At 53.3% G+C, this 22560-nt stretch overlaps 3 protein-coding genes across 4 annotated transcripts; all 3 read right to left on the reverse strand.

Moving 5' to 3' along the window:
* Window positions 1-1027: 1027 nt before the first annotated feature.
* tbc1d15 (TBC1 domain family, member 15) lies at window positions 1028-6021 on the reverse strand. 2 transcript variants are annotated; one of them, XM_088378867.1, is made up of 17 exons: window positions 5866-6021; window positions 5061-5162; window positions 4894-4968; window positions 4493-4646; window positions 4214-4427; window positions 3779-3899; window positions 3513-3707; window positions 3307-3435; window positions 3135-3238; window positions 2596-2690; window positions 2389-2505; window positions 2219-2319; window positions 2055-2154; window positions 1885-1982; window positions 1706-1822; window positions 1542-1628; window positions 1028-1391 (listed from the first exon to the last, which is right to left on the reverse strand). In XM_088378867.1, exons 1-17 carry the CDS (start codon window positions 5887-5889, stop codon window positions 1191-1193), a joined length of 2034 nt encoding a protein of 677 aa, XP_088234993.1. In that variant the 5' UTR covers window positions 5890-6021; the 3' UTR covers window positions 1028-1190. The 2 variants fall into 2 exon arrangements, with proteins under 2 accessions (XP_088234993.1, XP_088234994.1); XM_088378868.1 differs by having other exon boundaries at window positions 3779-3881; window positions 5866-6020.
* Window positions 6022-6375: 354 nt separating this feature from the next.
* LOC148396020 (fibroblast growth factor receptor substrate 2-like) lies at window positions 6376-10032 on the reverse strand. The gene is made up of 6 exons (XM_088378880.1): window positions 9554-10032; window positions 8671-8767; window positions 8478-8574; window positions 8119-8305; window positions 7728-7865; window positions 6376-7653 (listed from the first exon to the last, which is right to left on the reverse strand). Exons 3-6 carry the CDS (start codon window positions 8544-8546, stop codon window positions 6509-6511), a joined length of 1539 nt encoding a protein of 512 aa, XP_088235006.1. The 5' UTR covers window positions 8547-8574; window positions 8671-8767; window positions 9554-10032; the 3' UTR covers window positions 6376-6508.
* Window positions 10033-10150: 118 nt separating this feature from the next.
* Window positions 10151-20984, reverse strand: LOC148396021 (receptor-type tyrosine-protein phosphatase beta-like). Its single transcript, XM_088378842.1, has 30 exons — window positions 20719-20984; window positions 18553-20204; window positions 18177-18450; window positions 17779-18054; window positions 17422-17688; window positions 17076-17342; window positions 16743-17006; window positions 16413-16676; window positions 16066-16329; window positions 15713-15976; window positions 15365-15634; window positions 15035-15298; window positions 14601-14867; window positions 14074-14370; window positions 13619-13909; window positions 13398-13547; window positions 13027-13276; window positions 12867-12961; window positions 12682-12790; window positions 12545-12622; window positions 12393-12413; window positions 12032-12113; window positions 11861-11951; window positions 11725-11801; window positions 11518-11652; window positions 11322-11444; window positions 11091-11254; window positions 10892-11027; window positions 10704-10794; window positions 10151-10490 (listed from the first exon to the last, which is right to left on the reverse strand). The coding sequence occupies exons 1-30, from the start codon at window positions 20768-20770 to the stop codon at window positions 10462-10464; spliced, it is 6864 nt and encodes a 2287-aa protein (XP_088234968.1). The 5' UTR covers window positions 20771-20984; the 3' UTR covers window positions 10151-10461.
* Window positions 20985-22560: the final 1576 nt, after the last annotated feature.

Below are 22560 nucleotides of genomic sequence, written 5' to 3' on the forward strand. Positions count from 1 at the left end.
GACCAATCATCTCACAATATTTTGCATGCTTTAATATTCATATTGTGTTTCTTTAAAACTGGGCAACCCGGAAGAATGTGTCGTCTTTTGGTGGTCACAAAAACGCACGAGTTTTAATGTGAGGGACCCGGGACCCAGGCCTGTATTAGTGCGCTTTGTCAGGAATAAACAATTGGTAAATTTGGTCTGATTGATCTACTGGTCTTCTCTTTGACAGAACGAACTCGCAAAATTGTTAGGTGCGCCAGTGTGTGGATTAGGACATAGCAATTTATGTGTTAAGTGTTGATCGCAATTTGGAGTCAGATCAATAACTAGAATCCGTAACCTAACAATTTGAACATAGTTTCTCATAATATAAAGCAGTGTTTCCCAACCAGTGTGCGTGCCGCGGCGTGCGTGAGAGATGTTCCGTGGGAAATTGTCCAACATTAAATACCGAGCGAATTGTAAACAGGATTACCAAACCACAGGTCAGTTTCCGCAAGGCTAATTGTGCATGCGTGGCAAATCGGAGAATTTTGAGATTTCATGTTGTGGCATCGGCACATACTCAATTTATGTGTGTGTTGCTGTTAGTGTTGGCTCATGAGTGAACGATTCGTTCAAAAAAGATTGGGAAACAGTGATATAAAGGATCTGTTTTCACAACAGCACCAAAAAAATAGTAATCAAATTTATTTTGGAGTCTCAAACGTCTCCAAATTGGTCTAAAATGCCGCTGCTCGTTGGAAGGAGCACCAAACTTCAACGGCTCCCCTTTTTGCTTTAGAGTCAATATTAAGATTCTTCTGTTTTCAAATATTGTATAGCCCCATATTACATCTCAGAGGTTTTTTTTAATAGAGCAAATTAATATTTTGAGAATGTTTTGTATTTGACCTACAAAAGCTTGCACAATATGAATTAAATTGTAATTTTGTTTTACCTGTGTAGAAACAAACCCTTCTTTCATAAATATTACAAAATACAATACAGATGCGTATTTAATCATTGAAGAAATAAAATGAAAGTTAACCACAAAAAGTAGAAGAGTAGATTTTTTTAATGCTTGAAACTTGCCGTGGAGGATAACTGTATGTTTACAATAGCTGTGACGTCCGGCGTGCTAAAAAATGTCTTTTGCTTCACAAAAGGAGTCCAGATGCAACTTCCCGTCCGTGCACGTGGTAGAAAAATACACATCTTGGCTAGGACATGAAGGCCACTTTGCTAAGATGCTGAGAGTCCATGGCTCGCAAGTGTCCGCTGGAGGTGGCGCAGGCACGTTTGTCTCGATGCAAGGCTCCCGCCATGGGCACGGCCGAGGACGTCGCGCGCTGGTTGGAGTCGCGGCAACCGCGAGCTTCAGAGTCCGACACCAGGATGTTGAGCACAGCCTGAGGCAGGCCCTGAGGACGCACCGGGGGCCACACACACACACCACACAGAGTGCAACCTGACACAACTGGAAGCTGTCGACACGTGACGTGCGCTGTCGATGCGGCGGGAGGTATCACCGCCGTTGGACGGAGGAGGTTGCACCAAATTCAGATTTTTACCTGACACTGGTTGATCTGCAACCAGATGCTTTCAGCCTTCTGAAGGATTTCTTCCACGTCCAGCTTCATGGAGAGCTCGTTCACATGCTACCCAGACCGGCCCAAAACACACAAACGCGCTCGTTAGCACGTGCGCAAAACAACACAACGGGCCGCGAGCTTACTTTGAGGATCTCGTTGAAGCCAAACTTTTCCTCCATGATTTTGCTCTTCTCCGAGTCCAGAATAGCGCAGCAGAGCAAGAGATGGAAGTTGTGACAAGGCAGCCCCGTCCACATGACCTGAAAGGCAGCAAAGTCAGCCGGGGTCGGCCTGTCGCCGTGCCGACGCCGCGCACCCGTACCTCCCACAGCCTGAGGACGTCGTGGAAGGAGAATTCCCTCTTGAAGCGGATGAGCAGCCAGCGGAAGCAGAAATAAAGATAACCGGAATCCTGAGATTCTGCGGGCGCACCGGGGACAGGTCAAAGGTCAGGTGAGAACGCTCACGTGACAGACATCCAGGTGTGCATACCCAGATAGTTGCAGAAGGACGGATCCAGCAGCCTGAGCAGCGTACTGAGCTGAATCAGCTGAGTCTTCATTCCCTGCATTTGCTCCTCAAAGTTCTGGTGCTGGCAGGGAGGGCCGAGAATGCCGGTCAGAACCCCGAGGGCTGTGCGAAACGCACAAACTCACCATGTGCTCCATGAAGGAGACGAAGCACCAGAAGGCGTCCACCTCGTTCTCCATGACAAAGACGATGGGTGACAGAAGGTCGCTCATGCCCTGCACGTAACCTGCACGCACAAGCGCGCGCAAGGTGAGCACGCTCGGAAACGGACTTGGAGATGAGCTCTCGCTCTCACCCAGGTCAAAGTCGTACATGCAGTACGTCATGAGCACGTCGTGCAGGAGGACCAGACCCGGAGTGTCCAGCCCCTCGAAGAACCGGTTGCTTCTGTCCGTGCGGTTGACATCTTTCTCTGGAAAGGGGAGGCGGAGCGTCAGGCAAGGGGGCGGGGCCCCGAGAGGCGGAGGGGGGGGGGGTTAGGGAGGCTGGGCACCATCCTTACCGATCAGACTCCTGTAGTCTCGAAGCCGGCAATTCCTTCTCTCCTGCTCCTCGCTCACCGACTTCCACTGCAGCTTCATGCGGAAATATTCGTCCCTGCGGCAGTGAGCGGCATACGCGGTCACGTGCGTTTCCAGACAGCGGCGAGGGAGCCAGCTGGAGTCGCTTCCGGCCCGAGTCGCGGGCACGGCCTGGACCGGCGGCCAACCAATCCTAGGCCACATATGGACAAACAAGCCTCACCAGCTGGGATGAGGACAATTGAGTCTTGGATGAAGCGGCAAACCCATGCGGCCCAACTGGGCCGAACCGGGTGCCGGGTTTTTTGAGAGCGGGTGACGGCGCACACCGGGCTTTCACTTTTTGAATATTCTCTTAAAATGTGACTGCTTGTTTGTCTCTACGTGCACGGTAGGCCTGCAGTTGGCTAGCCAACAGTCCAGGGCGTAGCCCGCCTCTCCACCCGGCTCCGTCCCCGCGACGCTAGCGAGGAGAAGCGCTTTATGTGGAAGGACGGCGGCCGATGATGACGACTCGTACGTTTTGCTTCTCTGCAGACTTTTCCTCTCGTCCAGAGTGCTGTTCCAGGGAAAATAGCCCAAAAGAAACTTCCAGGCTTCTTTCCTCACCGCGTGGCACAGACCCTGCAAGAGGCGACGCAATCAGAGAAAAGGCGACCCGCTACCGGCGGGCGGCCCGGACCGCAACTTGCCCCTCTGAAGATGGACTCTTGGAGCCGAGCCACTTGCATCAAGCAACCGTCCTGGTCCTGATGTCCGTTCCACGTGTCGGCAGACACGGGAGCGCTCCGTGACACCTGCGGTCGCGTCCCCAGGTCCACCTAGTCGGCACACACACCAAAGAGCGTAACCGAGCTGTGGACTCGTGTTTGTGGCCGATGAGGAAATGGCGTCTCACCCTGGTGACCACCTCAAAGCCAGGCTCCTCCTGCTGGTTGATCTCCAGGCCCGGGATGATCTCCCCCAGTAGGTGGGCCACCTCCTCCGGGGGGCGCTGGTGCTGCTCCTCCGTGCCACGGAAGGCGTCGAAAATGTAGTTGGTGACTTTTGAGAAGCGGCCCAGGGTGGTCACGTAGGGATCCTTGCGGAACTTCTACGGGGGGGGGGGGGATTATGCGTCAGTGCCTCTGCGTGCGAGTGTGTCGCCGGCGCTTGGAGACGTACCTGGACCAGGCCGAAGTTGTTATCCTCCACCAGATTCTCAAAGGACTGACTCAGAACTTTGTCGGGAGAGCTGATCAGCAGACGAGACTCGTCATCCGCGCACCTGAGCCCACGTATGCGCCTGTCGTCATTCCATTTAATTGTAAATGTGGTCGCTGCGTGCGTGTGTGTGTGTGTGTGTGTGTCGTGAGATGCTGCCCCAAAGCAGGGTTAACAGATTTCGAATGTCCCACAGGTCAGACAATTTCCTGTGTGTGTGCGTGTGTATGTGTGTGTGTGTGTGTGTGTGTGAGAGAGATAAGAGGCTTCATCAGATGATCTTTACCTCAAAGGAAGACAATTAGCATACAAATGATGTGCTTCGGTGGCGCTCGCCAAGGTTTGAGGCGGCGGGGCCATGTTAAGCGAAGCCACGGCTGCCGGTCCGCTACTCACTCGCTGAGTGCGACGACTCTCCTCAGGCTGTCCAGCAGCTCTCTGCTGCCGCCCTGGTGGAAGTGTAAAGGTGGCAGCGATGAAGATCCCTTCAGCGTGAAGAGCAGCGAGGGCGCGTCGCCGCACGGGTCCTCCTGGAGCGTGACGGCTGTGAGCTGACCGAGGCTGACCGAGAAGAAGCGTCCACCGCGCTCGTGGCCGCCCGTCACGGAACCTGACAGGGAGACGACAGGTCAGCCTTTAGAAGCCGGAGCGCTCGCCGCCGGGCTGCAAACCGACCCTCGCCTGCAGCACAGGACTTCTTCTTGAAAGACGTGGCGTTAATCAGGTCCCACTCTGCCTCATAGCTCAGCTGGCTCTCCACAGGCCGCCGACCCGGCTCGCCCGGACACCGGCTGCCGCATTGGGCCCACTCCATGACCGAACTGGAGTCCTACAGAACGTCTGCTTAGTCACTGGGCTCAGATGATACCAACGTGGCCCGATTGTGAGGCAGGACCAGCCTTGGCGAGTTAGAGCTAGGGCAACCAGCGCGGTTAACCCGCATGGAGTGACATCGGCAAAAATCGAGTTTTGGTTTGTCCTACACTGGTCCTGCCACGTCTTCCACAATCGATTAGTAAATACGAAGGCGCTACCACCTTGGTCAGTGCAAGTTGCATTTGGAAACGAACACACACCTTGGCAGCGCATAAAATGTGCGACGGGTCCACGGAATCCTCAAGAGGCGTGAACTCCAACATGACGTCAGCATCCTGATATCATAAGAACTTTGTTAAATTCATCCTCCTCGTCCTAAATCGGGCAGCAACTGTTTTAAGAAACGTTAGCGCATGAAACCTATTACCTTCTCAAATATTCGAAGTGAACCACAAACAAGAAAATCTTCTTCCTTGTCTTCTTCATCACCACAGGGATGCATAAAAACTCCCTCATGCTCAAATAGAACCTAAAAACAACACACACAAGAGCTCATGTGAACAAATAGCCAGAAAGGAATGAATGTCTTGCTTCGGCCCGAGACTATAATGAGCACAAGTGAGCTTCTAAGCGAAAAATGGACGCCATGCAATCGTCTCATACGAGTACATCTGAATTCGGATTTCTGTTCTTGTGCTGACGTCATTAGCGTCCTGTTATCCGTCAAGCACCAGCGGTTACTTGTGTGTGTGTCACTGTCATTAAATTAGCGGAGGTGGGGAAAAAAGGAGCAGCGAGGCCTTTGAAGCTGCTGGCAGTGCACACAAGATAAATAAATCGTCTCCTTCGGCTCATTTCGAGCATAGGATTAAGTTAGTAGCTGCACACATGTGTGAGGATGCAGCTCAACGTTCAGGCAACAAACAAACACGTTCAGCATGTGCAAGCTGTCTCGTCAGACAAAGTTGAAAAGGTCGTTGCTGTGACTGACGACAGCTTTCAAGCGCCGCCTCAACGCTGCCAACTGCTATGAGCGAGCGAGCTAGCGGTAGCGCCTGCTAACGGGGGTACATTCCCCAGAAATGGCGGGAAGAAGAGCGCCAGAGACGGCCAAGACATTTTTTGGAATTGAGAAACGGCCAAGACGCCTCCGCTCGCTTTCTGCCGACAAACGTCGTCAGCGTAGCGCTGCCACGTCAACCGTTGTCGGTGGAGACACGCCTTGTTTTTACCTTAGCAGAAGACTCGGCCGCCATGTCGCCGATGCGTCACGTGCCTGTCGAACGCCACAACATAGACGTCAGCTTCCGGTAAGCACTCGCGATGCATTCATGGACGCTGGGAATTCAGACTTATCTGACTCAAATGGTTCGGATAATGGATAGATTTTCCCAGTTCAGACCTCGTTCGAGGCGAATGTAAACAACAAAAAAGACAAGTTCTGATCAGTTGTTTGTTGTGTTCGTTTGTCACGACACGTTTTAACGTGCAGCAAACCACAATTTCATTCATGTATGTAAATAAAGGAATTTTTCATCTTCTAAGCTGCTTTCAACTTGAATACTCGCTAATAGTAAACAGCAGAAGACTTTAATGGACGCCAGATAGCTCAAGTAGACAGCCGTGGAAGATGCAAAAGGTCTGCTCCTTCCAAAAATATTTTATGTTAGCTACACCCATGTAAAGGGGGTTTGGCTTTGGCTGGCCTGTGCAGCGTGGGCAAGGAGTGAAAGAACTTCAAGTACAAAGCGAAAAGACTTTTATTGTGCCACAATCAAAAAAGGAAGTAGTGTACCAGGAAGTTGGAGCAGCATGAACAGAGCTGAATGGAATGCTTGCTTCAGTAATACTGATTTGTACCAGACAAGAACAAAGTCACAAGGCAGCGGCACTCTTGCTAGGTAGCTCGGTGCTGTTGTGGCGCGTCTTGCGCGAGGTGCCGTCGTCCCGCGGTCGCGCCTTCTGCAGGTTGGACATGGCAGCCGTGCGCTCGATGTCGATGAGTGCATAGAGCTCAGTGCGGCGTGTGGGCGTGCCGGGTGGCGGGGGCGAGGAGGGGGTGCGCGGCGTGTGCGGGTCGCTGCCGTCCGAAGCACCCCGGTTGCCACCCCCGTTGTCCGTCTCCACCTCAATGTAGTTGAGCGTCTTAGGCGGCTCGCCCGCCACTGGCGCTCGGCGGAAGTCAAAGTTGAAGACGGTGGGCCCGTCAAGGCGGCGCCGCGCCGTTTCAGGTCGGTGGGCGCTCAGCGGCGCCGTCACGTTCTCCGTGTTGACGTAGTTGTGCGAGGGATCGTAGGCGGCCGACAACGGGAGGGGGCAACAATGCAGGTTGAAGCCGTTGAGTGACGGCGTTTTCAGGCCGCCGCCGATCTCCTCCTCCTCCCAGCTGGACTTGCGTGCCTCCCACACGGGCGGCAGCGCCGGCAGGTTCTCATAGTCCAGCAACGCCGTTCGACGCTGCGCTGAGTTGTTGACATTCTGCAGGTCGGGGGTCAGCGGGGGTGGGCGGCGCCAGTGGGGCGCCGCGCCCGTTTCGGCCGCCTCCTTGTCACCCTCTTGAGTCTCTCCCGCCTCCCTCAGCCGTCGCTGGACCGGCGTGGGTCCCAGCACGAAGCGCACGCCCTGCGGCTCGAGCAGCACCCGGGGCTCCGGCGGCGGCGTATCGCAGTTCACCCGTGGAGGGGGCGGAGGGGTGGCTGGGCCGCGGGCATCCGGGAAGGCGGGGCTCTCCGGCGGCACATCAGTGCTCAGCGGCTTCTCTAGCAGACGCGCAGTGTTGACGTAGGTGTGCGCCTGAAAGCAGGGGCAGCGCTCGTCGGGCGGCGCTGGGGCAGCGGGAGCGCACGCCGGACTTGCGCTCTCGTCGGACACCAGCAGGGGGTGCGTGGACTCTTCGCCCACCGACGGCAGCCGGGTGCTGGCCACCGACGGGTGGCGGCTGGACGGGTGGGACGGGACATCGCCCGTTGACGGGAGCCGCGTCACACCATTGGGCACCGTCGGCACAGAGTAACCCAGGGCTGAAATGCAAGGGTGTTAAGAAACGCTCCACAAAACCGGGTTTTCATTTCTCTGCTGTTGTGTCTGTGTGTACCTGCAGGTGAGAGCGTTGCCCCCTGGTGGCCGGTGTCCAGCACAGCTTCCTCCACAACGCTGATGCTGTGACTGTGCATGATGTCTTGCAGCATATTGAAGATTTCCTCAGCACGTGCGCACTTGAACGCAAAGATACCTACGCCGCACATAAACACACACGTGCATAATGACATCACCAATACAATATGCAAAAAATGTACACCAAATGCGTTCCAAGTAACGCTGGCGCCTACTGGTTAGAAGGAACCAAAAACAATCTTTCAAATTCAGGTGTCAAGAAAGTGTGATCGTGACATCCCTGATATGCTCACTATCACACATCCCCCCCCCCCCCCACACACACACACACACACACACACACAGCAAAGGGGTGAGCGGAGGCGTGTCACCTTGTCCGGTCTGACAGCGGCGCCCGCTCTCGAAGGAGAAGAGGTTGGAGTCGTAACCATAGCGACGCAGGCACAGGTACGGCCACCTAATGTCGTCGCGGCGATGCGTGTGCAGGACCAGCTCGCCATCCGTCAGCTCCATCACGCCGGCGCCCAGCTCGTTCCCATCGTCGTCCACGTTGACCACCTACCAAGCGACAACCACACGCACTCCGGGTTACATACCAACCGGGCCATTGCGTGCACACGCCTCCACCATTTACGAATCGCTTGATCGGAATTTGCTGGGGACTCTGTTTTGACCAGCTTGGTTTTGACTTGAGACTTGTGCCACTGGCGACGCGTGGAAATGAACCCACCTTGTATTTACTTTGATGATTATCTGCAATCAATTCTTTGTCTGGACAGCTTGAACAGCTACTACCCATGATGCCCTACTGCACCCGCGCGGCTCGTCTGCGTGCCCACACACATACACAAAAAAAAAACATCATGACAACGGCAAATGGATGCGACCACATCACAATCAAGATGGCACTCTTGAAGGCATACCTAAGATCCTCCTCCATGGTTAGCGGCACAATCTTCAGCATGCGAGCCTTTGTCAGAGCGATGATGACAAGGATGATAACGATGAGGATCAAATCAGCTGCAGAGTCAATCAAACAAAACAACAACACAAAAATGATCAATGTTGTTATTAGAGGCGCAACAATCAGCAACTCATCTATTTAGAAAATTATTCTATGATCAGGATCATTATCCAGCTTTTGCATATCAGTTGAATCAGGTGTGTTGCAGCAGGGAGACAAATAATACAGCCTAGAAACCGGCCCTGGATTGATGATGAATAATAATGCATCCAATACGCACATTGATTTGTTCTATAAACATTATGAATATTGTATTAAAAATCAATTGAGTAAATCTAAGGACAGTGTTGTAGGATTAAGACGTATTAAACGCTGAAAAGTGATCAAGTTAGAACTTGCTGCAGAGTATAATGAATTCGTAAATTAAAGTGTGCTTTCTAGAAGTACACGCCCATGGAAAGCTCAACAACAGGAGCAATTATTGCTCCTTCGATTCAAGAAAAAAGACGCAAAATGAAAACCTACTCTAGCTGACATCTCCTGTTTACCTTGGTGTTTCGTCAAACGTACAAAAGTAATTGTTGGAAGCCGTTTTTGGACGGGTCAAATAAATAATAAAATTATAGGTGTCCAAAATGCAAGAAGACGAAAAATTTGTTAAAGTGATGGAAAGATCTTTGCAAAGTTGAGTTGTTATGCCAGCTACTTATTGGCTTGCTTGGTTAGCACAGCTAGGCTACAGGTCTGGCTAGCGCATAGCTAGGCTAAAAGGCACCGTTAACAGGCGAACACATCATCAAAAAAATGAAGAAACGTGAGAAAATAAAGTTAAACAAACTCACCGCACGAAACCAACTGAAAGCCGACTGGAGCCCTCCAAAGGTGGCGGAAGTCCTCGCGCTGCGTCCGGCCGAGCAGCTCCGACGGACGGTCGGCGTTACCATTAGCAGCAGTTAGCTTAGCATTAGCAATAGATCAGAATCAGCCCCCGCCGCGTCCATCTTTCTCTTTCCTCCTCCGCCAAAAAAAAAAAAAAAAAAAAACAATCGGCACAACTTCTCCCAAAGTCGTCTAACGCTCCCTTTGGCGCACCACAGGCGACGGAAAACAGCCGGAATCCATCGAGAACCGTCGGCCCGTCACCGCCAACCGAGCGCGAAGTGGGGGGAAAAAAAATGAAAAAAGGAAAAAGAAAGAAAAAGTTTGCTGGTCTCTCCGCTGTGCTGTTGCTGCTGATACTCCGATAGCTAACGAGCGAACTCGACCATCGGGCTCAAAGTTGGCCCCCAGGTGGCGACCAGTCGCAAGGCAAACACGAGCCAGCCGGCCAATCACGAGCCAGTCAACCACCAGCCAGCCAACCGCGAGCAAGGCTATCCCAAGCCAAGCAGCTATTAGCCAACCAGCTCTATATACCATCTGCGCACGCGTAGACGAAGTACACGGATCATCAGACGACTTTAATGGCAACTTTAATATGCATTTCGATCACATTGATAATAGTGCACATTTGTGTGCTTTACGCAATAAATTTGCTAAGATCAAAAACAATGATAAAATAAAACATGTAATTAATATATAATATACAAGCTAGCGCGGTGTAAATGACTATACTGTACTGTAACCTTTAACAGCAATGTGCAAAATCGTCTTGCATAAAATTAAAAAACAAGCCATATAAGCCACATGTCATATTTGGATGACATCTCCAGACTTCTCATTTCACTGATGTCATACATACGGTGTGATGTTATGATGTTAATGTCGCCCGTACAGCGTCTGAGGGCACACAACATAACACAACGTTGATCACTGCGTGCATACACAAAGAGGGATTTTTAAATGTAAGTAGAAAAACAAACACAAAAGAACACAAATGAGCAAACACACTAAGAGCACATAAAAGAGGCCAATTAACACAAAAACTCAGTATGCAACCCAATTCCGAGACAGGGACCAAGCCATTGAATCACAGACTAAAAGCCGACTGACCTGCCTGGCTCAAGCCGACGTTTTCATACACAATCAACTTCCTGGCTCGCAGCACGTCGCTGATGCACTGATGCACAAAGGCGTACTGACGCTGCGCACACACACATACACACACGAGAAAAGTTTAACCCACTGGCCTGTCACGTCAGGCTCAGGGACAGCCACGGCGGAGGGAGGGAGGGATGTACCTCGGTCTGCAACATGTGTGAGCGGTGGAGGCGTAATTGCCAGATGCAGCCGTAGATGTCCAGCGTGTCCGACGAGTCCAACTGCTGCAGGAGGCGGTCCAGCGCCACAAAGGTCCCCGTCCGGCCCACTCCGGCGCTGCCGCAACACAAGGGCGGTGTCAAACGGCTGCTTTTCTCAGGGCCGCCGCGTGTAGCCTACCTGCAGTGCACAATGGTGGGTCCTCCGGCGCCGCTCCGGTTGACAAAGTCTCTGACAGTCCGGACAAAGTGGACCAGCGACTGCGTGCCGTCAGGAACGCCGTGATCGGGCCACACAGTGAAGTGGAAATGACGAACCGTGTGCACGCGCCGTATGTCGTCCTCCTGGCGCACGCACGTGAGACTTCAACACCTGGACGCGCACACACGCATTAGTCAGCGCCTCGCTTACGCTGCACACGTTGAATTCTCGTATGGTCCACTCGGGCAGCATCGACTCGGAGGTCATGTGGACGATAAGGTCTCCGTAATAGAGGGGCTCCCGTTCTGGCGGCCAGTAGCGGTCGCACTTCACCTGAGGGCGCCACACACAGAGGCAATTCTTCAAAAGCTCAAATGCTCCTACGGTGTGTGTGCGGGATACGCACGCGTCCTTTCTCCACACACTGCGTGAGCATGACTACGTTGCGGACATTTTGCTCCCAGACCATCTTCCAGAAATCATCTTTGGTTCCCGGCAGCGGCCCTTGGGTGGCGATGTACTCGCGGCGGGAATTGTTGCCCTCAAAGCACAAAGCACGAACTTCAAGGTTGCCCTGGTACAGTGTGTGTGTGTGTGGGGGGGGGGGTCTCACAGGTATGTAACTGGCATTGATGTAGTCGGAGCAAAGTTCGTCATCCACGTAGGACAACTTGACTCTCGTAGCGTCATCTGCAGACACAAGTTGTCAGTGACGCAGGTGCGAGCTCGACGATTGGCGGGCGTCTCACAGGGCAGGATGTTGTTGTATCGGTTCTTGCCACGGTTGTCGGGCAGCAGAGCGGCGTCCGCGCTCTGGCTACGCCCGATGTCCTTCAGACTCTGCCCCCCAGGAAGAAAAGAAACGATGAAAGGCCACAAGAAACTGTGGGAGAAGAAGAGAAGACGATGGCAAACATCACCTCGTACTGCTCGGAAAGCAGGAAGTGGGCGTCAGCCTGGAGCTTGTTGTAGTGCCGTTCAAAGTCGGCCACCTTGACGGGGCTGAAAGAACGCCAACATGTCAATGTGAGCAAAAGCATTTGTAACAAGCTACTCAAACGTGTTTACGAAAAAATTAAACATTTAAACAATAAAGAAATGTAAACATATAAAAAACTTAAAAAGTTATAAACGACACCAAAAACATTTAAACATTTTTTTTTTATTTTTACAAAATTGAAAATTTAAAAATAAAAAAACTCAAAACAATGTATGTTAACAGTTTTTAAAAATACATATACTACAAAAAGTATGATTATTATGATTTTTTTTTTTTTTTACCTTGTCATGTGACAGGGCTTCCTGCAACGGCAAGAAAGAAAAACAAGAGTTGGTGGCTTCGTTGAATATGGACCACTTGCCTGACATTACCAGTGTGAGTGTGTGTGTGTGTGTGTGTGTGTGTGTGCGCGCGCGACTGCATGTGAGCTCACCCTCTGAGCCCCAGATGATTTCTTGGCAAAGGTCGGTCTCTCCTCAAACCCATATTGACCGACATGCTTTCCTGCACACTTTTAAAACACACACACGAGTCACTCTTCTGTATGTTGCTCTCTCCCAAACGACTTACATTTTGGGTCGCACGTGTCGCCTGTATACGATGAGCGTCACCAGCATCGCCAAGGCAACCATCAAGAAGACGGCGGCAATGATTCCTCCTACCAGGGCGCCGGCAGGGTCTGCCGACAGGACAGGACGAGAGCAGAGTTATCAGGGTGGTCACCACGGCAACGGCGCGGGCCGACCTTTCCTGACCTGTTGTGGTGCGCACAGGTAGTGATAGGAAGGTGTCGGCGTAAAGAGGCGGAGAAAAGCCATCGGGAACTTGCGTGAACGCTCGCACACTCAGCCTGAAGCACAGCAAACATAGCAGCCACTCACATCTTTGTCAACACAAGGGAGCGCTATTGGGCACCTGTAAGCGGTCGTGGCTTTGAGGGGTCCGTCGCAGAAGCGTTGCAGGTGGCGCCGTGCGTGTGTGGGCTCACACGACCCCCCCAAGACCTCCGTCCCGGCCCCCACGATGAGGTCATAAGCGCAGGCTTCAGCCGAGCCGGCGGCAGCAGGAAACAACGATGTCTGGTACGACTTGATGGACGCGTTGGAGATGTAGTCGGCGTACGAGGGCAGAGGGTGGCGCTGCTCGGGAAGAACGCGGTCTTCACCTGTGGGACGATGGGACCGTTGTGAAGAAGCTTTTTCAGTTTTTGAGAGGATGTGGAATTTTGTCATAAGTAAAGCTTGAACAAAAATGGCGCATCATCAAGCGGGTCGCTTCTTTCCTGCCTTTGGATTCGGTGACGACTACGCTGAAGAATTTGACGGCGCCGTTGATGTCGCTGAACCAGCTGCAGTTGAAGTGGAACAGGATGGACGAACGGGTTGCCCGGGCCGAGGCGGCGTCCACTCGCGTGCCGACATCTGGCACCGGGGGGCCTGCACACAGGGCGGGACCCCGACAGTGAGCCTGAGGCAGGCCCACTTGAGCGCCGCTGTCGGGTACTTACGGTCGATCATGGTGAGCACGCCGTCCCGCGCCGCCTCGCTGGCGCTGGCGTCCGAGATGACTTTGACGCGCACGCTGTAGCGCTTGTGAGGCTCCAGCAGGTCGATGACGTACGCAGCCGGACGCCCCTTGGGGCGCCGATCCAAACGCTGCGAGTAGACCAGACTCTGCGAGTCCTCGCGAGCGCACTCCACCACGTAGGAGTCAAAGTCAGATTCCGGGGGCGCCCAGGAGCAGGAGACGGACGTGGAGCTCTGAGGGCGGCAGCGCAGGCCGACCACGGGGGACGGCTCTGCGGAAACACAGCGCTAAGTGCAAATCATGTGACGGATTTCAAAAGGAAGCAAGCTGTTAGCGTGCCGTGAATTCAAAGGTCACAGGTTCAAGAAACCCTACCACACCTGATTGAAATGATCAAGATTGATGTGTCACAGATATGTGGGTGGCGCCACCTACTGGTGCGGATGCTGCCCCAGATGGGCAGACTGTAGGAGGGCGGGGCCTCGCCCCCTCCCTGCGAGCTTCCGCTGACCGTGCGCAGGCTGAAGTTGTAGAGGCGTCCAGGGAACATCCCTCTCACGATGCGACTCCCGGACCGCCGACTCTCGTACGGGTTGACCACGGAGCCGCGGTCGCCCGGCGTCCAGCGCACCTCGAAATCGTCGTAATCCGAGTCCGGGGGGACACTCCAGGTGAGGTCCAGGGACGTATTGGTCACCCCTCGGAAGAGGAAGGAGCTGGGCGGTCGGGGAGCTGAAAGGACAGTTGCCAAGCTCAATTCGGTCCGTCCTGATCCAAACTCAAATTTGCTATTTTCATTAATTTCTTAAATAAGCAAACAAACAAACAAACAAACAAACAAACAAACAAACAAACAAACAAATAAATAAATAAATAAATAAATAAATAAATAAATAAATAAATAAATAAATAACCTGTGTGGAAACTCATGCTGATGATTTGGACGAGTTAGGGTAACTTACCTGTCCTTGCATGCATGCTGGCGCCGTTGGCGAGATCGCCGCTGAGGCTCAGGACGTCAACGCGGTAGAGCCGACCTGGCTTCAGGCCGTTGAAAACGAATTGGGTGACCTCAGAGCCCAGATGCTCCTGTGCCCGCACCGAGCCGTTGGGGGCGGAGAGCGAGACCAGGTACCCCGACACGCCGCCCTGGCCCCGCCGCCACAAGACCTGCAGCTGGTCGCAACCATGGCCGCCTTGGGCACGCAGAGACGTGACGGCGGACGGGACTGACGGGAGACAACGCATCGAGGACATCAGCGTGGCTACAAACACCACCGTGACAATGAAGACGTTGGCGGTGATGGCGATAATGATGAAGATGATGATGGCGATGATGCCGCCGGCAAGGATGGCAATGATGATGTGTCGCCAAACCTCTGGAGCGCTTGCTGACCTGTGCCGGCCCAAATGCTGGAGCTGTTGCTCAATTGTCCGCTGCGCGTGACCACTACCATCTTGTAAGCAGAACCGGGCGTGAGTCCTTGGAAGGAGCAGGCCAGACCGGAAGGCCCGACCTGACGCCGCTCCCGCAGAACCTCGTCGGCGCCGTACAGGAGAACCTCGTACGAGTCCAAGTCGCCTGCCGGCCGGGACCAACAAAGGACTAGAGCGGTGCTGGTGTTGCTTTGGATGGACAGCTGGGTGGCAGCTGCCGGACCTAACGGGAAAAGGAAGCGGATCGTGAACGTTATGTGGAGCTTTTTACACAAGCGAGAAGTCTTACGTGTGCGGGCCTGGGCGGCGGCCCCGAGGCTTTGGACTCCCCCGCTGGTGGTCCGGACCAGGACCTTGTACTGCCTTCCTGGGCTGAGATGGTCAAAGGTGTGGTGCGTGAGGGCGGTTGTCAGCGTGGCGTTGCCAAGGACGGCGCCTCGTTCGTCAAAAAGCTGCAGGAAGTAGCCGTCCGACACGCCTGCCGCTTCCCGCCAGGTCGCCGTCAGGCTGCCGGTACCGACCGGGTTCTCCACCCGCAGCGCCGTGACTGCCGACGGAACTGAACAGAGCACGTCGAGCAGCCCGCTTTAGAGAACTACTAGCTGCGCCGAAACGGCAAAATGGAGCGGAACCTCACCTGTGCGTGCGCTGGCCGTTTGGTTGCTGGACAGGTCGCCACTCAGCGCCTGAACCGTCACGCAGTACAGCTGACCCGGCTGAAGCGAGCCAAACTCGACCTGATTTTGATGTCTGAGCAGGTGCCGTGCGTCCAGCTGATGGTTCTGTCTGTACAGAACCACCACGTATCGGTCCACGTCGCCTTGGCCCGGCGTCCAGCTCACCGTCAAGCTACTGCTGTCGCCGCCGTTGGTCACCTGGATGTTCTTCACCTGGCTGGGAACTGGACACAAAAGCAACACGGCAATCCTCATGCATCTCGGCCGGGCAGCGGAACAGAACCCATGACGTGTCCGCTGTGTGCTCCCGAACCGGTGCGGCCCTCGATGAACTGGGTCCTCTGGTTGGGTCCGCTGAAGGTGGACACTAAGACTTTGTAGAGTCGTCCGGGCGTGAGTGAGGTGACCTGGCACTCGGTCACAGCACCGCTCAGGGTGAGCGGAGGGAACACCTTCATGTCGTTGAAGAGCAGCTGCACCTCGTAGTGGTCCACGTCGCCCGGGGCCGCCGTCCACGACACCCAAAGCTCCTGCGAGGTCCGACGGGCCACGTGCAAGGAACGCACCGCCGCAGGGACTGGGCAAAACAATCGTACCTTCTGCTGAGTCCTCACTCAATCAAACCCGTGTGCAAACGGCGCCGCACGCGAAAAGGCTCACAGGTCCGAGCGTGGGTGGAGGCGCTAGCCTCGTAGCTGCCGCTGCGTGTGCCGACCACCACCGTGTAGAGTCGTCCCGGGACCAAGCCGTGAAAGACGCACTCGTTGCGCAACCTGGACACCGTCTGGTTCTGCAGCACCGTGTTGTCGTGCGTGATGGCGACGCGGTAGAAGTCAAAGTCTCCGGAGGCGGGACGCCAGTACACCTTCAGAAAGTCGTCACGGGCGCCGTGGATCGCGGTGGGGTCCTGGACTTTGGACGGTTCTGGCCGACGACAAATGAGTCAAAAAGAACTCCCCGTCAGAGCCATTTTGTGTCCGCTGCACTCACGGGTCCTCTCCAGGACGGAGGTTTGGTTGCGGAGGCTTCCGCTGGAGGTGCTGATGGAGATGTTGTAGAGGCGTCCCGATACCAGGGAGCTAAAATCGCACTGGTGACTGCTTTTAGAGACCACCAGCATGTGAAGCGGCTTGTCTCGGTCCCTGAGAGCCACCAGATAGCTGTCCACCTCCCCCAAAGCGGGATGCCAGGACACGCTAAGGAAGTCCACGCGTCCGTTGTTGCTGACCGTCACCTCGCTGACAGCAGCGGGAACTAAATTTGGATTGAGGTGTGAACCAGAAGAGCCACAAACGCTTGTTTTGATGCCATCAAGAGTCTTACCGGTGCGGCCCTCGGCCACCGTCTGCCTGGACCGGAGTCCTGCTCGGACCGTCGTCACCACCACCCTGTAGAGGGCGCCGGGCCTCAGGTCACGGAAATTCAGAATGGTGTCCTCGGCCAGCACGCTTTGGTTCTTGATGACGCTCCCCTCGTGGAGCAGCAGGACTCGGTACAAGTCCACCTCCCCGCTGGCCTGCTCCCAGTCAGCCAGGAGGCTCTCGGTGCTTCCCAAATTACGAACCTGTAGTCCGCTAACCTGAGACGGAGCTGACAACCAAGAGGACATAATAAGACCACCACAACCATCCATTCATCTTCACAAAAAGATGCTGAGGCTCCGTCTTACTGGTCCACAAGTTGATGGAGGCGGAGCTACTCAGGTTGCCGCTGGTAGTTGTCACGGTGACGGTATACAGACGTCCCGAGGTGAGCTCGCCAAAGGTGCAGCCGGTGGCCTCCCGGGGGAGGAGCTTCTGGACAGCAGCCGAGTCGGGCTGGGCCGCGCCGATGACCGTCGTGAAGCCGTCCCACTCGCCTCGCGGTGGGCGCCACCGGAGGTTTACGGAGGACTCGTCCACACGATAGACGCAAAGCTCCTGAACGGGCCTGGGGGCTAAGGAGCAAAAAACACTTGAGAAACGGGAAGTCCAACCACCTCGCAACAGAACAGAACAAGTCATGTTTGAGGGGAAAGCAAACCGACCCAGTCGTGCTTGGCAACGCGCCGTGTTCGCCAGCATGCCGCTGTGCACATTGACCTCGGCGCCGTAGAGGCGGCCCGGCACCAGGCCCAAGTCGCCGGCAGACAATACGTATTCCCAGTTCATCTTGCCGACGCTGTCGTTGACCAGAACTTCCGAGCCGTTATGCAGCAGCACACCGTACTTCTCCCAGTCGCCACTGGGGGGCGTCCAGGCCAGACGTAACGCGGTGCCATTTGAAAGCGACATGGCCGACAACGCCGACACCGCATCGGGAGCTGAAACACCCCGACAACAACCACGGGAAACATTAGCTTTTTTTTTTTTTTCTGCGCTTGTGGCACCCTTGACTGATGACTTTCATACATTGACAGCAAAGATGGCTGACGTGGGCGCTTACCTGTGCGCACCTGCACTTCTCCCACTGGTCCGTGTAGGGCCGAGGCGATGCTGATGCGGTACGCGCTTCCCGCCCGCAATCCTGTGACAGCGCAGGTGAAGGTTAGGGCAGCAGCCGCCATTGGCTGGCACTCAGTCACGCTAACGTGGCCGCTGCGCCAGGCCGCCGCCGTTGCTGTGAAGTTGCCGCACAAATTTTGGGGGCTGACCGTCAGCAGCGCCCAATTTACGCCGACCTTCACCTTCCCGAAGGTCACCGAGCAGCCAGGCCAATTCTGAAATGTCACACACACACAAAAAAAAAATTTTATGTAAGTCTAAGCTAGCCGGCAAGTGGCCAGGGCACAGCGATAGGAAGGAAAAGTCACTCAACTTACGGACGAGTTGACCTTTGGACCGGTTGCTGCGGGACTGCTTGTTGTCATGGCAATCGTTACCAATGCATGGCCTGCTGGGCTTGTGGGCGGGGCTGAAGATGTCGCTGGCCTGCTTGCGGGAGCGAACAGAACCGAGGTGGGCGAGGTGGCAGAAGCGGGGCTAGAGGCCGCAGGAAGGCTGGGAGTGCTGACGACAAGGGAGGCAGGGGTGCCGACCCGAGTCCGGGCGGGATTGGTTGCAGCAGTGTTGCGATGAGTTGAGCCAATCGGGCTGCTGCCAGGGGAGGTGGGACGACCGGGATCGGCAGGAGTGGAGTCAGACGTGGCAGGGGTGCCTCGGCTCGCTGACGTCGCAGCGGAGATGCTGAACGCCATCTTTGTTGTGACCTCATTTGACACAAGCGGCTCATCTGATAAGCTGAATGGAGGCGGTGCTGTTTTTGAAGTTTGTGGCCGGTCAGAAGGCGATGTCTCCGATATTATCACCTTTGTTGTTTGCTGCCAATCAGACACGGCCGGAGGCGGAGTCTCCGACGTTATGGGCTGTGATGTTTGTGGCCAATCAGAACCGGTTAGAACCTGGGTCTCTGATGTTATCATGGTGGATGTTTGCTTCCAATCAGATTGGTCTGAAGTCTTGGATGTTATCGTCTTGGACGTTTGTGGCCAATCAGACGTGACCGGAAGTGGAGTCTCTGACGTTGCCGTCTCTGATATTTTCGGTCTACTAAATGCGGCCGGCGGAGTCTCCAACATTATCGTCTTTGATGTCTGCAGCCAATCAGACGCAGACGTTGGCATCTTTGACGTTTGTGGCGAATCAGACACGGTGGGAGGTGGAGTCTTTGACGTTATTGTCCCTGACGTTTGCTGCCATTCTGACGTGGCCGGAGGCGAAGTCTCTGATGTTGCCTCTGACCTCATCTCTGACGTCACCTCTGACGTCGCCTCTGATGTTGCCTCTGATCTCGCCTCTGACCTCGCCTCTGACGTCGTCTCTGAGGTCGTCTCTGAGGTCGTCTCTGAGCTTGTCTCTGAGGTCGCCTCTGAGGTCGCCTCTGAGGTCGCCTCTGACATCGTCTCTGACATCATCTCTGACATCATCTCTGACATCGTCTCTGACATCATCTCTGACATCATCTCTGATGTTGCCTCTGTCTCTGACGTTGTCTCTGATATCTCTGATGTCGTCTCTGATGTCGTCTCTGACGTTGTCTCTGATGTCGTCTCTGATGTTTGTGGCCAATCAGACACAGCCGGACGCAGAGTCGCCGACATTGTCATCTTTGACGTTTGTGGCCAGTTGAATGCAGCCGACTGTGAAATCTCTGACATTATCGACTTTGACGTTTGCTGCCAATCAGATCCGGTTGAAGGTGGAATGTGGGAGGATATTGTCTTTGATGTTTGTGCCCAATCCGACGCGAGCAGAAGGGGAGTCTCTGACATTATCATCTTTGTCATTTGCGGCCAATCTGACGCTGCCGGGGGCGGTGTTGCATTTGAGTGATCAGGCGTCACTGTGGACCTCGGAGATACAAGACCAAAGGTCACATGTTGGGATGGTGAAGCAGTGGGTGACCCTAAAGTTGACCTTGTCACAGAGAAACTTTCTTGTGTCCTTGAGGAATGCCTTAAGGTTGAACTTTGGTCTGAATGGAAGAAAAACAAAATGATCATACAAACACCAAAATCATCAAACTGGGATTTCAAGACCATTCTGAAATTAAAGGAATGAGAGCAATATTAATTAATATTCAATACAACTTTATTTAACAGCTACAGCTGTAAGAAAGAACGTATAAAATAATGATACAACTGCAAAGAGTGAAAACAGTCAATTAAAACACAAATAAATATACAGTAGTAGTAATCTACCTAAAGAGTAGACACCAGTAACAACAAAGTCAGTCTTAAATTGGGTCGGAAGACAAAGAATACAAATAAATAAGCAAAATAAAACTCTTTTTCCAGATTTTCTGCCAATTTGGACCACCCAAAAATTAGGGTTTGTGTTAAATGGGGCCCCCGGCCATGAGTTTGACACCTGCGTGGAATGTACAACATTGTTGGAAAGTCTTTGAATGACCATGAGTAGCCTACCACCAATCATCGGAATTGAACGACGAGCCTTTGACGAAGACGACAAATTACTCGAATACTCACCAGTCGCACAAGTGGTCATCAAGAAGCCTAGTAGAAGTAGAAGCGCGTCCATGTTGCCAGCCAAGCGCCGCTCATGCTGCACGCACGCACGCACGCGGGCAGGCAGGCAGGTAGATAGGTCGGTCGGTAGATTCTCTTCGCGTCGAAATGCACGCTCCAAGGCAAGGCGAGGGAAGGGAGGGAACAAATCGAGCGTCTCCTCTCGTCACGGGCGGCACCGGGTACAGGAAAAAGCCCAGCGGCTACGCTTCCTTCCATTCAATTCTTCTACGCACACTTTTAGCACGCCAGGAAATTCCACAAAACACCTCACGCTCGCACGGCCAAGAAAACACGTCGACAATTGCAAAGACGCTACACTTTATCGTTGCAAAATGTTCTTGGCGATTTCCTAGCAAGGACACAAACACCAATAAGTCCTTCCGCAATAATAATGCTGCCTCGTGAGATGCTGTTTTGAGGGTCTGGCGAAAACTCATGATACTTTCAGACCTGGCATGAAATGTGTATTTTCGACCGTCATTATGGCCAGCGTTGTGAAGGACCCTTGAGAGCAAATTACAGTTCCGGCAGTTTGCAAACATATTTTATTAAAGCTGCGTTGTATAAAAAAACAAAAAACAAAAAACTTTTCCTCACCCCCCCGTGGGTGGTCTCTTTTTCCCTTCAAGGTCGGGTCCTCTACCAGAGGCCTGGGAGCTTGAGGGTTCTACGCAGTTACTTTGCTGTTCCTAGTACTGCACTTTTCTGGACTGAGATGTCAGATGTTTTTCCTGGGATCTGTTTCAGCCACTCCTCCAGTTTGGGGGTTACTGCCTCTAGTGCTCCAATGACAACTGGTAATCTCCAGTGGTGGCTGTGCTTGTAAAAAGAAATGTGCAGGCAACTTGCACGAAGTTATTTTCTTCTAAGTGTTGTGCAAACAGTATATATCGGTCAGGCGAGAGCGGGACAGACGTGCAGCTGACGAGAACATCTCGAGATAGGCCGAGCTTCGCAAGAAAAACCCAACCATAAGAACAGCTGCATTCAGCGACAACATCCAGTGGGGAGGAGACGGCCATCGACCAATCATCACACAATGTTTTACATGTTTGAATAGTCATATTGTGTTTCTTTATAACTGGGCAACCCGGAAGAATGTGTTATCTCTTGATGGTCACAAGAACACACGAGTTCCAGTGTCAGGGACCCGGGACCCAGGCGCCTGACCGCTTGCTTTGTCAGGAATAAACAATTGGTAAATTCGATCTGATTGATCAATTGGTCTTCTCTTTGACAGAACGAACTCGCAAAATTGTTAGGTGCGCCAGTGTGTGGATTAGGACATAACGACTCATGTGTTAAATGTTGATCGCAATTTGGAGTCAGATCCAGAACTAGAATCCGTATCCTAACATAACGAATGATTTAATCCACAAGTCTACCTTGCAAAGCAAGGCGTTTCTATCGTGCTTTGGACTATAATGGACTTTTGTGACAAGTTTCTTTTTGTTTCCATGACCCTTGAATAGGCAAGCACACGCCTCGAATGACCTCCGTGTTTCCCTCCCCTGCAACAACACACACACACACACATCCTGCCCTGGACCACACCAACATCCTGACACCTCACGCTCGCTCGCACGCACTCACACACGGTGAATGCAACGTAGGTCTGAAGGTGCCACTGTGCTGACATCAAAATCTGACACAACATATTATATCATTTAAAGAGTCCAAATAATTGAATTGGGAAAGAGACAAAGTCAGGCAAGTGTAACTCGGAGGTGCCGCTTCCAAAAGACCACACAGACCAGTTTTGTCTATGTTGATAAAATAATTTAATATAAAAAAGATGAC

Source organism: Syngnathus floridae, chromosome 6 (genome assembly GCF_059516105.1).
Source record: "Syngnathus floridae isolate MCC-2025c chromosome 6, RoL_Sflo_1.0, whole genome shotgun sequence".
Lineage (NCBI taxonomy): Eukaryota > Metazoa > Chordata > Actinopteri > Syngnathiformes > Syngnathidae > Syngnathus > Syngnathus floridae.